Genomic DNA, 16811 nt, shown 5'->3' with positions numbered 1-16811 from the left:
AAGAAGTGCGAGAGTCCCAGAAAATGCCCAACCGAAAAAAATTGAAAATGAGCATGATGGTCCGAGCACATGGTATCTAGGCCTACAAATACCCCACGTTACAATATTTGCTCATATAAAGTCAACAATAGTAAATCATTATATTTTGAAAATTTACTGCGAACCCGCTTAAATTTATCCTAGATCAGTAGAATTTTTCACTGTGATAGTCTTTAATACAACATAGTGGAAGTTTGGTGGAAACCCTACTTATTATTAACAAAGTTATAGTAGACCAAACTTGTCCCTTTACTACCTCTCACGAGATAAAATTGCAGCACGGAATCGAACTGAATATCGTTTATGTAGTTTCGATAGAGAGATATAAACTTAGCTTCAACGCTCAAGGACTTAACTGAAACGGGAAGATAAATATCATAAATGAACAATATACATAAATATTTAATTTTAAAGGTTTTGCAAATATATTATGTAAGCACCTTATTCAACCGCTATGGAGGGCTGCGAATACACCCGATGAGGTCGGGATTGGGATTTGGTTTGGAATTTGATGTTAAGAAAAACGTCTAAGCGGATGACCTTTACTTCGTTATAGTTAGCCGCTTTGGATGTTACTGCGGTAGGGACATTCCAAACAATCTCTTTTTCTTCAGGAGTGCTCCAATGGCATATCGCACGAGACGATAAGGCCATACGTGTTTAGAGGTCAAATAAGCTGTTGTTACCGTAGAGTTTTACCTTGGGACAGATTGAGATTTTTTTTTTGAAAATTAGCCGCAGCATTTCAAGACTTGGTGTTAGGATAAGACGTCTGGGTCTGGCTGTCCGAATTTGGCACACAGACAGCGCAAGTGAAGTAGTTTCCGAGTAAATTTAGCTCTGCCTCGAAAAGACGATACCTTGGCATTTAAAAGTACTACGGCTTGAGGAATGAGTTTGGGGATTAAATAATTCCACTTAGTTTGAACAACTTACAAGTTTGGGGAAGAAGTATGTGATATCAGGTCTTCAGCGTATTGGTTAGCATTTTAGCGGCATGAGTAGTGTTGGTAGGATATTGAAGAGGGATATAGGCTGTGAATAGGGAGGAGGGGGTTGCCAACAAGACTGGTCCTGCGAGATGCCTGTCAAAGAAATGTAATGGTTGAAGAAAAGATCGTTGATGCGGACGTGCGGTTGAAGAATACATAAAAAAGGATGAGTCTACGTGTGGGTGAAAATTATAGTTGAGAGACATTTTTTGAATTACGTCTTCGTGCCAATCAGAATTGAAGACTTTTTCTATGTCGAATGGACAGGCAGTTGTCGGGATGTTGTTGTTATGGTTTCAGCATTAGTTCGTTTTAAGCGCATGGGCAATGCTATGTACTTGTTTACTCGGAAACTAGAAAGATGGGATTTGGTTGCCTTCAGGAATGTATATTAGAAATTGAATACATTTTTTGAGGGCATTTCGGATTTGGTCTGGAACAGTTGATTCTTTATTGTTCCGGCAAAAGATGAAGGATTCGGCTGCTGGGCAGTGATGGCTTGAACCGGAGAACAACGTAGCAGCGTGGCATCGGATGGCGGGAAGTGCTATTTTGGCGGACAGTCGTTTTGGTGATTTGGTCAGATATATGTATGGTGGTGTCATAGGTTCTTATAAATGCGTTTCTTTCATCAGATTCAATTGGTTTGGGAGATGTATTGATGCGTTAACTTGGACTGTTCGGAATCTAGCCAGGCAGGGATATGTACATGAAAGTGGGTTATAAGTCTGGTGGCTGGGGAAAATACCTGAGTGCTTGACGATAGGCAATTAAATTTGAGATCGTATAGTTTGTATCGAGAAACATATGCGAGATTGAAAGTAGTTCTAAGATGATGGGTTTTTCCGCGGATTGTGCTTTTCCCCTTTAATAGGTGGAGAGTCTAGGCAGGAATGGTGATTATTCCTTATTAGTTCTGCGGTCTGAGTGGAATGATCTGATGGTATACTGCCTGAGTAGCTGAGTCAATCTATTCAGAGAATAGAACTTGTAGAAGATGTATAGTCGGCAGTCTATTTTCCCGTCATCTGAAGTCAGTCATAGACGTTGTCATTGAGTCCTGTGGTCGCTCCGATCAATAACTATTGAAAGTTGCTATGGGGCGGCTATGAGGTGGGATTGTCTTAATAGATGATTTATCACAATGTATGAGTGTGTATTCCAGGCATGAAATGTAGATTTGTTGGTAGGTTAGTTGGAAATGGTGTGAGTTTTAGGAGTACGAGTTGACGAGCCTATTACCATCTGTAAGATGAATAATATTTGGCGTTCAGATCGCTACTAGGTATAAGAGATATTTGTTTGTTCCGGGTTGACGGAAGGGATTTGACACGGGTGCTAAAAATTTGTTATGTCGTTTAGATCTGGAAATTGGTTAGGACAGTCGGTATAAAATGAAGGATTCGATAATGATAGCAAAGCTTTATGTAATGCTGCCGATGACGCGATATTGACTATAGCTAACGGTAGTCGATGGAGATATGGTTCGTGCTGACTGCGTTATCAGAATATGTCGAACCAGAGGGCAGAGCGAGGTTCACTGTAGCTTGTTGCAATACGCTAGTTGTTGAGTTACGCTGATCTTCTGGTACATTATCTGTATACATTCTGCATGGTGATCGTAGCTGACGTCACGTTCCATGTCAGAGTCACTTTCGTAAACTTCAGCTGTACGTTCAAACATGATGTCATCAGGCAAAAACTTTTAACAATAATAATTTAATTTGCGGTCACAACTAAAACTTTAAAATTAGATAACATACATAGTACGATTGATCAGGGAAAAGGTTTGATCACGTCGGTTATCTAATAATATTTACGGGGTAGAAAATCTAAGCTTTTGGGATTGCTTTCGCCTTACAAGTTTGATACCGTCAAAGTTTTTAGGTTGGGGAGTTTGCGAGAATATTTCTTGATAATGTCATAGGCAGTTCCTAGTATGCTTATTGTACATATAAACGACGTAAGGAGGAGATTCTGAATTGACGGCGGCGAAGATGATGAGGCAGGATGGTACACCTCCTCCACCGTATCAATACTTTGATAGTAAAAGTGGATATACTATGAGATATAATACCAGCGATAGCGTCAAGCTCTTCACCTACATTTGCCAAGTTCAAGCAAGTTGGGACTCCGAATCGCTTTAAATTTGTGAAAGTGAATTCATTAATGTGGAAGCCTGGATTGCTAATTTTCAATCATATTGAATTACTCGTAGGTAAAGTGCAGTTCGTGATAGGCTCTGGGATTGGTAGGAACCGTGGTCAGACCTTATGTTAAAAACGCGAAACATTTGACCATGGTATTATGCCAAGCTTATTTAACCTACCAGATAGGGAAACAGTTTATCCCAAGTTTAAAAGTATAGCCCAGTAAAAAGATGTTCAAGAATTCCGGTAATCTCTGGGGGAAGTTAAGGAACACACACACACACACACAAACGGTTTTGTATTATTTCGCTCTCCCGAAGTATCAAATCATTGAATAGATTCCTCAGAAATTGAATCATGTTGCTTTGCGATATTTTGCAAAATTTTCTGTCCTAACAGAAGTCACGTTATTGTAAATGCATTCAACTCTCGCTAATAACGAAAATTTGTTCCCTTTTCAATTTCTTCGTATCAAACAATTTCAATTTCACATCAGACCAAATTCCCCTTATTACATCGATTCAGAAATAAAAATAACATTTTCTCCTTTATTCCTATAGGCAAGAAGTGAAAACTCTTCGCGAAGGTGGTAATGGAAATCGAGAACGGCTTACAGTTGAATGGCTAACACAATCAATAGCCGAGATGAGGAAGGAATTGACTGAACTTCAGGAAATCGCAAGTAATGCTTCGAAAGATCTGAATCGACGTAGTCAAACGTTCGAGGATTTGGCAACAATAAGGAATGACTTTAAGACCGTCAAATTGGAACTTGAGGCACTAAAGCATCGTCAGGAGAAAAGCGAAGTCTTTGTGCGTGAATTACGCGAGGAGGCATTGCAGACGGAGGATGACATTCGGAAAATATTGAGAAATTTTGATAAGGTATGTTCGAACTCATTTTCTTTTCCTTCGAAATCATTTTCTTGCCTGATCGATTGGTGAAAGTTATATTCTCGGAGTAAGGGTTCGCTGACGTTCGTCTTGAACTTGGTAATCAAGTCGAAAAGAATAAGGGTGGTGAATAAGCATGTACAGAATTAGGACTAGTTCAAATTATACAGGAGAAATTAGAAATGTTTGATACACGTTATTCTATTTGTCCTGGATGATAACTTTGTCTGGTTAATTTAGATTAGATTTCATGTGGCGTTGGTAGCCACATGATTTGTAAAATTTGGATTTACTAAAGTTTCGACCAGTACTATATTTTTTTAGAATAAAAAAGGGCGGTCACGTTTTCTGTACTCGCCATAACAAATAAAGGAAATTTCCTGAGTAAACATATACGACGGTCAGCAGGGCTATTGGGCAGGCCCATTAAGTTCACTCATGAACCCGAACGTTAAATTCAACAAGATTCCACTAATTCATTTCCAGCAAATTTTCTATATTGTATCTGCCTCTGCAATTCCATGTTGTAACGCTACCGACATTAACGGCGACTCCTTAGCGCTCCATCCTGGACTAGGTAAATTACAACATCATTTTCACGTTTTAAATTATTCAGAACCTAATCTCCTACAAAGCCTATTATTTTCCTCATTTCCTTGCCTGGTTAATTACTCCAGTTATTTGCTCTTTTCCGCTGCACGCCATCCTGAATAGATCCACAGATTCAGGTCTCCTTTTAGCCTTTAGCCGATTTTGAAAACGCAGTGTAAGTATGCCCGCAAGTGTTAAAATGGAAATATAGAACGTGAAGTCGGCGAGTATGTCCCTAGAACGTTTTCTGTTCAGACATTCCAAGTCCTGCGAGAGAGGCCGAGATTTGCTGGTACCACCCAACTCGAATAATGGAAATACTCGTAAGTTACGGCCGGGTGCTATGAGGGTGGCGGTCGTTTTCTCTTTTGTGTGAAAAAATGTAATTGGTGGGTTGAAAGCGGCTTTCAAGTAAAGTTCAGGGAACGAATATATTTTCGCAGCCGCCCGCGAAAGAACATAGTGAAAAATTAAAGACTTAAGAAGCTTCAATTCAAAAGCAAGTTGGGCGCACAAAGATTGTTGAATATTGAAATTTATTGGACAAAGTAAGGTAGAAAGAAGAAGACTGCACCGAAGGAGTAACTATTTTTGCGCGCAATACACAATACTATACTCAAATATTATCCCTTTCCTTACATGTACATCGCACGAATGCCGTTCCTCGGCTTAGTTGCGAAAGAATCGATTTAGTTCAATTGGGTGATGAATTTTTAAGCAGTCTCCTTCGCATTTCATTTCCGCATATCGGTTGTTAAAAAATGGGGAAAGGCTTGGAAGCGTGTGTTCCTATACAACCCTCTTCTGAACGCGATATTTTAGTGTCAAAAATTTAGGTTGATGTCATGTGGAAAACCAATTTATGACTGTGACCTTCAGAGCCCATTTCATATATCTAAATTGATTGCTGTTGATTTGAAGGGGATATTAAAGAAATGCAATTAATTATGTTGAAATCTAGGGCTTTCTATAGTATGAAGTTCATTAGAAACTGCCAACTTTTTTATAGTTGGGATGCTCGGGCTCCTTATTCATAAAGTATTTGTTATACAGCAAATAAAGAGTAACATCGAAGAATATGGTCAAAATACGCTTGAAATTATAAGAAGCGCAGTAACATAAGTTCCATCGACAAATATATGAACATAATCTACATCTAAAATGTTGCGCCCAGTGTGGGTGAAGCCAATTTAGCACGGGTGTCACGGGTTATCATTCGAAGATCATATGCAACTTTCTTCCGTTACTGAATGATCCAAGGATTTAAAATCTTCTCATTTAGCTGAAAGAGTCATTTTAACATAGAAAAGAAAAGACTGAAGGTTTTGTTAAGCAGTAATTGATCTCGCCATTGTCCTATAAACAATGCAAGTCTGCAATGACTCGGGATAATATGATATGTCCCATGGCAGTTTTCTTTTTGTTGGCAAATTCCAAATTTCTTCCAAATTTCGGGAGAGCACAGCTAATCTCTTAGATTAAATGGTTCACTGGGTTAGTCTGATCCCGGAGTTCCTTACACTTCCATACACCTTAAATGCTTGGTACTATAATAAAAGATTGAATTGAAAATATATTTGTGTGAAAAGGACACTGAGGAATGAAAAAAGGATATGTCGGAAACCATCAATAAAGCACTTCAGAGCTAGATTCAGGTGTAGAAGCATAATCGCATACTACTTTTGATATCTTTGCCGATAATGAACTTTAAGAAAATATTAACTTCAGCTTTTCCAAGTTTGCAACGTGGTGTTAGATCTTAATGATCCATTGTACTCGACCCTTCTCCCATAGAATATCCTGAATCTATTATGTATGGTAGGATTTTCGGGGTGTCGCTGAAATATATTAGTACCCAAAAATTTGTTGTCAAATGCGTCCATAGGCTCAGATAGGAAATATTACATAGATTCACTTTCCCGGTACAGGGTGGACACGTATTATCCCATAGAATTCCTATTTAGAATACATACCAAGCTAGGGACGATTGGAAACCCACAATATTGCTGCAAATCTTCCTGCCTTTTGAGAGAACAAACTTTCCACTATGTTCCCTTGATGCTGGAAAGAAAGGTTTGGTATATCTAGCAGCAACGGAACCCTCTTCTGCTTTCATTCCCCTGTGCCCCAAAATGACCAGATAATCAGGATAGTTAAAAAAAAAAGTGGCCGTAAAAATAACATATTCAGAACACTGTTGTTATTTCTTGCTAGTAACCCGGAAACTGCGAAATAATGACCCCAAAGTTCACATTGTAGTTTGGCAGTGATTTGATCACTTCGCTGTTGAAATGGAGCATCTTACTGAAAGACAGTCTAGAATTCCTAGGAGCCACATTCTCCTTTACTATACCGGAAAAGCTGCCAGCTTTTCTTGACTTCTAATTGAGGAATGCAGAAAATTTAAAGAAAATGTATTATTTGTATAAAATAACTTTACAAGCTGACCTTTATTGTATATGGAATGACAGAGTAACAATTCGCAAAATTGGTTTATCTTCCACATCTTTAGCCATGGCGGAGGATATTCGGATGGAATTTGGATTAGACTAGTGTCGAATCCAAACCATCTGCGAAGGTCATTACGAGCCACATGCCGGACATAGCATTGGTGACCTCCACATCCAAGCTATGACCAAGACAGACTTTTACAAATACCTAGGGATTCTACAAGGAATCCATGTTTAAGCTGATCATCTGAAGGTTGCAGGCTGTAAGGCACATTTCTCGGAGCAAAATAAGATGAGCGCATTGAATGTATTCGCTATCCTTTCACTGGCTTATGCATTCGGAATGTTATCCTGGAAGAAAACCGATTTGGAAAAGGTCCAGCGACGGATATGGATATGTCCAAATTCCGAATGCATTATCCAAACTCTACCGGGGTGCGGATAAACCCGCCTCGTGGCATTGGAGGTAGGGGCATAGTTGACGTGGCGGTTCAACATCAACGCCAAGTCGACTCACTGCGCGCTTATTTTTACGGCAGAGCGAGTCCCTTGAATGAGGCTGTTTTTAAGGCAGACTGTGAAATGAGTCGACTTAACTTGAAGGATCGATCTTTCAATATGAGCCGCAAGCAGTACTTGATAGTTCTACTTACAGCATGTATTGGAACTGGCAAGTTCTAACTAATCGACTCATTCCAGACAACAAGCCAAGACAGGTCGCTCTGCGTAAATTGTTGATGTTGCTATCCTCCATAATGAGTCCAACCTGATAATATGATTTATTTCAATTCTGAAGACCTTGATCAGAGAGGGCTTAAGGATATTGGCATAGTATCGTCATTTTGAATTTTTGTTATAATAAAGGTTATGATAAATTTTCGGCGCCCACAGAATTATAATTCTGATACCATTAAGTATCCCAAAGTAAACGTCGGATCTAACTCGCAAATTCAATCATCAAGTAGTTGCTACTTTGAGGGCCGATGGGAAATAATTAATATTGGAACTGAAGTTCGAAATAATGTTCCCTTTAGCTGAGCGAAAATAAACATTGTGGATGCTGCAACCTATGAACTAATATGTAAAAATAAAAAAAATTAAAATTCATTTTCTTCCAGAGATAGCAAGATAGATAGATATTTCTTCCTTTCATTTTAATCTTTTCTCCATTTGGCTGCGGCTTATCTGTATCGAATTCACTCCTTTCTTCGATCGCGGGTTTGGTTCGAATTGAGAGCAAAATAACAACATACGCATCTGGCGGAATGTCTCAATTCTAAGGTCTAAGTTCTAGTTTCGGAGTACTAGCTAACCATAAAAGATAGTGAAAGCCGCTTCACGGTGATGGGGACAAAGGTGTTGTGTTGGATCAGTGGCATAGCTCGCTATGATTACATTTGAAATAAGGACATCGGACAGCGTGCAGGAATTGTAAGAGAGATATTTTCAAGTATATGTTCATGTATTTGGCATTGGTGAAAACTCACTAGCTAAAATTGGTCCGAACACGCTTCATTGGGGAACAATCTAAAGATCGATCGAAATATCCGTGGTTTGATACGATAAACGGCATTTAAAAACCTTAAACTCCACCTGGACCGAGTCCATGACATAGAATGCAGTACTGGACAGTTTCGTGGAAGTCGTACCACTACTGACAAAGTTATCTCAAGCCAATTTTGTCCTTTTGGTGTCAATTTGACGCGCTCTTAAATATAGAATATCAGTTTCATAAAAATCGATTAATCTGACAGCAATGTAAATATGGTATATGATTTCGTTATTTTTCCAATTTATATTAAAGTTTTTTTACGAACAACATGTATAAATTTTATGTGACAGTCGTTGAGAAACTTAGTTGGCGCCAGATAAATACAAAATCTCCCGCATATAGCACATGGCGTCATTTCATGTTCAGTTGAGAAGGACGACATTGGCTGCGAACCAATGGAACACTTGTCAAATAGTATATTCTGAAAGCCAGTGTATATAGTGCGGCAGGATTTGACCGTCTTATTTCTTGCATCGTACCTTTCTTTTCAAAACGTCTGTTTTATATGGGTATGTTACATATTCTCGTTTTGTTAGTATGTTGTATGAATAGAAGAGAACACTTTGGAAATTGGTTTCACCGGTTATGATACGGGTTGTGAACTGAAAAGTCACTACTGTCAATACTGTAATAAATTTTTAAACGCATTTTTCTCAAAGCTTTCTTTGGGTTGGTGTGGGTGATTAAACGAAAACTACTTGACCACTCTCTTTAAAATTTTAACAGGTTATTGAAAAGATTCAAGGCAATAGAATGAACCTCGGAGACGGAAAAAGGTGCTAAATATTTTGATTTACATCAGTTTTTGGCGCCAAAAAATCGACGCCATTTTTTTATTTTTTGGTGAAATTTTTTTATTGTGGTTTATTCTATGGAAAATGTCATGCTGTGTAAAACCCCATTTTTTGTTTTTTTTCGATGTCCGAGTGATTCGACATCACGCACGCGTCAATGTTTGACATTTTATTAAAAAAAATGTATCAAACAAAAACCAGAAGAAGAAAAATTTCATAAAACCTTTTTCTTAAAACTTTAGCATTATGACAATATGTATGCGAACTTTCATTTAAATATATGTCTCCTTTCTCAAAAAATAAACCGTTTGAAAAAAATCAGAAAATCAAAATTTGAACCCACCACGTCCGCTTAAATTTGAAAAAAAAATCGCTTTCTCCGCTTATATCGCCTACGAGGGCTGTCCGATAAGTACCTGGCCTACCAAAAAAAAAAACGAAAATTTTTGAAAAGTGGCGATTTATTTCTCGACATAGTCTCCTTTTAACTCGATACACTTCTCCCAGCGATGCTCCAACTTCTTTAACCCGTCTGAAAAATACGTTTTCTCGAGGTCTGCAAAGTGGGCTTCCGTGGCGGCTATAACCTCCTCATTCGACTCAAATTTCTGTCCGGCGAGTGACTTTTTCAAGTTAGGCAATAAATAATAGTCGCACGGGGCCAAATCTGGGGAATACGGTGGATGGGGCAGCAGTTCGTAGCCCAATTCGACCAATTTGGCCGTGGCGACGGCGGAAGTGTGAGCCGGTGCGTTATCGTGGTGGAAGAGCGCTTTTTTCTTTACCAAATGCGGCCGTTTTTCCGCAATTCGGCGTCAAATCGGCTCAATAATTCGGCATAGTACAGCCCTGTGATCGTTTTGTCCTTCTCCAGGTAGTCGATGTAGATCACACCTTGTGAATCCCAGAAAATGGCGGCCATCACCTTTCCTGCCGATTGCACAGTCTTTGCCTTCTTGGGAGCACGTTTGCCGGGTAAAGTCCACTGTTTCGACTGTTCCTTGGTCTCTGGAGTGTACCGGTGGATCCATGTTTCGTCGACGGTCACGAAACGACGAAGAAACTCCTTCGAATTGCGCTTAAACAGCGTCAAACACTGCTCTGAAGTGGTTTCACGATTGCGCTTGTTGTCCAGAGTGAGCAAACGCGGCACCCATCTCGCCGACAGCTTTCTCATGACCAAAATTTCGTGCAGGATATGACTCACGCGGTCTTTTGAGATGCCTACTGTCTCGGCTATCTCGCGTACCTTCAATCGGCGGTCTGCCAATACAAGGTCATGGATTTTTGTAACGTTCTTCTCCGCAGTAGCCGTTTTCGGGGCACCGGGGCGTGCTCATCAAAAACTGACGTGCGACCACGTTGAAATTCATTAAACCAATTTTTGACGGTCGCCATCGAAGGAGAAGCGTCACCGTACACAGCATCCAAGCGTTCTTTGATTTCGCTGCGCGATTTCCCTTCCAAAAACAAGAATCGAATCACCGACCGATATTGTTCTTTTTCCATTTTTCTAAAATCCGCCCGCACGCCCGCTTCTACACGCGCTAAAAACAAAACTACAAGTCCTATTCGACTAAAATTTTGACAGTAGCCGTCTACGAGAATGTTCTACACGACAGTAAATACTTCTTGCGATAGTAGCGCCATCGGGCGGAGAGGCCAGGTACTTATCGGACCGCCCTCGTATATAGAACTTAAGCATCAAAGTGTATCCTATCCAGATCTCCAGATTGTGATTCTCCACATTCAAGAGCTTGACGAAATACTGGAAAGTTTACTAGAAACCTCATTTGAATAACCAATATTTGTATGTCATAATGTAGAGTACAATGCTAGAAACTTTGGGGCTAATTCTTTTCTTACTAATATAATAGTTATCCTAGACGAAAAATGGAATGCTAACATCATAATCAAGTGAATAGTCTTTTATGTCAAGGGCCCTGAAATCATTCTGGAAACTTACAAAATTTAAAAGACTAAACAAATTTTGCTTATAGAGTTTCTTGCATAGAAACAACACAAAAGCTCTCATATGTGCCGAGCCTCAAATTTCCGACTTATTTTCTATTCGAGATAAGTACCCTTGTTTTTCTTGGCAAACGAAGATGTTATTTTCCATCATGCTGTGTTGTTTTCACATCTTGCGGAACAGACACTTCAAAACATAAGTAGGACCCTGCCTAGATTTTGAAAAGAGCTCTAGTAGTTATCGTTCATATTTACATTTTAATTAGACATATCTTAACGTGATATCAACTCTCATTCGTGCTAGCAAAGCACATGTCATTCCACGTTTTATGTGCGTACAAAATAAAAAAATCACCGTGCCCAGAACGACCCGATTTAGGACTATATATTCAGTCGTAATAATCATATTTACCCGTTATATTGCTTGTAGCTACAAGACTATAACTCGTTTGTTGAGCACTAGACGGTAACTTGGAAGAATCACAAAATTCTAGACACACTCTCCAGCTATTCCCTTTGCAGAATACGAATGGGCTTTTTTCCTCGTCATGAATACAGCCATGGGGGTGGGATGCCTGAGGAGTAATTGCAAAAGCCGATTTACTTTCCTACGGATGAAACCCGTCGACTTGGATGGAAAGTGCTGCTGGCTGCACTATATTCGACATATAGATAATACGTGGTGGATCGCGTCATCCATCAAAGGACAAAACTGGAAAAACGTGCGCGAGAGAGTGAGGAATTGTAACGATACAAAATTTTGTTATGGCCTCGTTTGTAGCCATGTCACATCACATGAGAATGAATGACACTGGGTTTATGGTATGTAGAAGTTACTTAGGTGTGTGAAAATCTCACCGTTGCAAATTTATTCCCTTTGGATGTATGGGATTATTACCACTTTTCAGGTGGTGCTTAGGACAGGGGTGCACATTAGGAGGATGCGTGATGATAGAACGACAATATATAATCAAAGTAGCGCCCAAAGCATCAATAACAAACTTTCGCATACATAGTTCATATGAAACTCGGTCTACTTTCCCGGTTAATCGATAATTAAGATTACGCAGCCTCAAAATCTGAAAGAGGGGGTTAAAATGTACATAAAGAAATTCACTCAACTCAAAGCCCGAACCTCAATCAAAAACGAATTTAAGGCAACCACAAAAAGTACATCCTCTCGATTTGATCCCTAAATTTATGGTTTTTACTTTACTCCACAAAGCCACACAAAACTTTTCCCTCCTTGGATCCATCTGTCCGACAGACAACTCCGTCAATTCATCAGTCCAAAACAAAAACCATCTGTCCAAGGTGGTTGCTGCTTATGTTGGGCAAAATGTTATAATTTTGTAGCTTAATATGTACTTCTATGTATTGTAATCAAAAGATCCCATCTGCATACCTTTCATGAAGTAGATTAAGTTAAAAGACTGAGGGAAAACAGGCGAGCCGAACATATGGCGCTTGGCAACTGGAGCGCTACCTTGCAGTGCAATGAAATGAGTTGACCCAAGATATACCGATACTGATCTTGTGTAGTTTAATCCCAGGCCCAACAGGAGAAGATAAACATTTGTATCTGCTCCTTTTTTCTTGACATCGATTTTCGTAGAAGCAAAAATTGCGTATAGCCAGACATATCTGTGGCGTTTGTATTTCAACGTAGTTCGGCTGATGGGTCCCTTTTAAGTGAAATAAGAAAAGGAAATTACGGGCACGTCGAGTTCGAACAAGACAGGCAACTTTTTTATTTATAATGGCTTATCCTGTAGACATTTTGTTACTTTTACTTTAGGAGTCTTATTCCATTATTGAGTTCAATTTCCTCGAATATTTTCTTTATTTTCTTCTCTGTTGCTTTCACGGCTAACTTATCTAACGATGGTTGAAAAACACTCTACAGCTCTCTCTATTATCGTTTCCTTCAAATGGAAAACGTATGTATGTATGCGTATATTGGATAACGAAATGAGATAAAAACGAAAGAGAAATGTTTTGCTTGATTACCTCGAACTTCAACCTTTGCCAGATTTTCCAGAGTAGATAGTTTTCCGGTCTTGGGGCTATGGACATAAATTGATTGTATGCTACTATTTATGTATATATATACACTCGTACATTCATAATATTGATTTGTTGCTATTGAAATGGAACGAAAACATCTCCTGTCGATATTGTTTTCCGGGTTACTTTTGTTCGGGAAACGGGCAAAGGATATTGGAAATAAATTTCACTGGGTTTATGGGAGACTAGGCTATGAAATTGATAATTTATATACTGGGGTGGGTATCTAAGCATAAATATAATCTGAACTGGAGGACATCGAATTCTCTGTGAAGACGCAAATCGATTTATTTAAACACACAGATCCAGTTGCAAGTTTGTGCTAATGCATTGACAAATAACCTAATCCTGTTTCATGAATAACTTTGAATAAAATATGATTTGAAGGGAATATGCAAATATGTATATGCAAAATATTTCGACTTACTTGATCGATCCCATTCTGAGAGCATTGTGCATTGTGATGCAAATCCATATAGCATATACACTCTAAAAGGAAGAAGCTCTATCAGGTTGGCAATTGAAAGGATAATTCGTTCAACCGACAATTTGAATTAAAAGTCGATAGAAATTCTGGAGACGATATTGCCTGAGAATTCTTCGTATTTTGCGCCTCATTAATTGGTTTGATAATGGCCCATACTTTCAAAGTACGTAAAAAAAGAATTATTCGTACTTCTTCTTTTAGGAAAAGCCACAGAGCCTCGAGAATGGCTTATAAATAATACGTATTCTGATAAATATTGAAGGGAAGAGCTGATTTTGTCGTGTGCGTATTCAGAATGCCACGTGTCTATCCGGTGCCTATTGAATTCTAGGGAAGGGAAAACCGAAATGAAAATGAAAAAATTGAAAGGAGTTGACTGAGGACTTCTCGGAATCTCTTAGCCTAATTATACATGTATTTGATATGGTGATACTAACAAGAGAAAAAGTATATTGCAATTTGTTAATGTTAAGCCAGAATTATACATTGTTATCATCATCATCAAGCAACAACCGGTATCTGGTCTAGGCTTGCCTTAGTAAGGAACCAATTCGATATTTCTAAAACTGTCTAGCATCCTGACCTACGAGACTGCTTCATCTGAGGCAGGGTCTGCCACGCCATCTTTTTCTACTATAGATATTGTGCTTATAGACTTTACGGGCAGGATCCTTCTCCCCCGTACGGATCAAATGACTGGCCCACCGCAACCTACTAAGTCGGATTTTATCCACAGCCAGACGGTCATCGTGTTGTCCATATCGATATGATGCTGTCGCTTGTTTGGTTTTTGGTGATTACGTTGTAACCATTGATATGCAGCCCAAGATCTCCCGCCAATCGCCGTCTGTTCGATCGGGATGAATGCATTTTGTGCATCTCGGGTTGTTCTTCCCATAATGTCAGCCGGTTGTTGTGTGGATTAAAGAGGATGGTGCCTGTTGCATTAACATTTGCATCGCGGTTCACTTTCTCCAAGGCAGATTAAAAAGGATACATGATAGTTGTTGATATCGAATAGTCCCGAGAGTCAACTTGCTGCTCTTATCTGGCCTCCTACAGTGTTCATGGTGAACCTAGCCATTCTTATCAGTTTCGTTGTGATACCGAATTCTCTCTTAGTTGTGCTCAGTTCTACCCTGGCCAGCCAATCATAGTCTGGCTTGAAATCGATGAAAATATGGTGCAACTGATGGCCATATTTCAACAATTTTTCCATTACTTGCCGCAAAGAGAAAATCTGATCTGTTGTTAATTAGCCTCTTTGGTATGAGTCAATGATGTTGTGGGCGTATGGGACTATCTGACCTAGCAAGATAGCGGAGATACGGTTGCAATTCCATAGGCTCCTGGCGACTTCTGATTTTTAAGCCGATGGATTGCACGGACCGCTTCCTCATACTTGGTGGTGGCAATATTTGTCCTCTTACTGTATAAGACTATGATCTTGCCAGTCCTCATATATTCCTCGGAAGTTTCGGTTCTTAGCAAGAAAAATTGCGAACTCTTGGCCGCGTTCGAGAGAAGAATTCTCCGAAGAATTTTTGGCCCCCTATATGAGGATGGTCGATTCCGTAGCCTACACAATCACGAAATCTATGAGCGATACCATGACCGTCCGGTTGTGGATAAAATCCGGCTCAATAGGTTACGGTGGGCGGGTCACTTAATCCGTATGGATGAGGAGGATCCTACCCGCAAAGTCTATAAGGGCAATATCTATGGTAGAAAAAGAAGAGGAGGCAGACCCTGCCTAAGATGGAGCGATGGCGTAGGTCAGGACGCCAGACAGCTTTTAGGAATATCGAATTGGTGGACCTCGGCGCAAAACCGGGATGTCTGGAGTTCCTTATTAAGGCGGGCCTAGACCGGATACCGGTTGTTGCGCCGTTGATGATGATGATGAATATTTGTCCGTCATCTTCAGTTCGTCGATATTTTTGTTATTGTAGTTCATCAAATTAGTCAACCCATCGCTCTAATATGCCCATTCTGTCGGAAATCAGATTTCCCTCTTTGTTTCGATAGGATGAGTATCGAAGTGCAACCCTTCATCGTGCTGAGTTGCTATTAAAACTTGTGCATTTGTACTTTTCGAGTTCACAGACTCATTGGTTCTCCCAGGCTTCTTTTTTCTTTCCGTGAAATCGCTTCTCCATTCGACTAAGTTGAGACGACGATTTGTACCACAGAACTACGTAGCCGGTTAGCTAAGTTTATAATTAACTTTTCTTCGATATTGTTAAGAGCGATGTCTTGCCAATACTTTCAGAAGCGGTTAGCACTTTCCCAATGGTAGAGTTTCGATGCCACTCGCCTTCAAAATTTACCTTATCTTTGTTGACAATATGCCCATCCCTCCCTCCTCCAAATGGGCATTTATAAAATCCACACTCTAGTGTTTACTATCGGAATAGGGAATAAAAGAGATCTGGACTAGCTGTATATCTGTTTTCCTAACCTTCTTTTGTACCTTCGACTTGTCATGACCTTTCTCCTTTTAGGAGAAGAAAGACTGATTGATAGGCCTACGAATAGGGAAATTTACTTCACTTGCCCTCGCGGATGCAATCTTTCAAGCAACTGATCCCTCTTGCTTTTACGTTAAACATTGAAAAAGTCAGAATCAAATATTTTATATAAGAAATCAATCTTCCTGTCACTTGTCATTACATAATTTTGAAAAGCCATCAACTAACCAAGTCGATCCTTTTCTTTTCTTTCTGGAGCACGTGAACAATATTTCATGAAAATTTATTACTATTATCTTTGGACGACTCTATTTACTTAAGACAAATTTAAAGGCTTTCGTTGCCTCGGCCAA

At 39.5% G+C, this 16811-nt stretch overlaps 1 protein-coding gene across 1 annotated transcript in view; it reads left to right on the top strand.

The window, feature by feature from the left end:
* The window catches only part of LOC119646456 (protein scabrous), a 133509-nt gene that overhangs the window by 59451 nt on the left and 57247 nt on the right, over positions 1–16811 (top strand). The window contains exon 2 of the mRNA XM_038046906.1: positions 3742–4066. Coding sequence (XP_037902834.1) covers positions 3742–4066 — 325 coding nt within the window. The remainder of the gene's footprint in view (positions 1–3741; positions 4067–16811) is intronic.

The sequence above is a fragment of the Hermetia illucens genome, chromosome 1 (genome assembly GCF_905115235.1).
Source record: "Hermetia illucens chromosome 1, iHerIll2.2.curated.20191125, whole genome shotgun sequence".
Classification (NCBI taxonomy): domain Eukaryota; kingdom Metazoa; phylum Arthropoda; class Insecta; order Diptera; family Stratiomyidae; genus Hermetia; species Hermetia illucens.
This window is presented reverse-complemented; position numbering and strand designations above follow the sequence as displayed.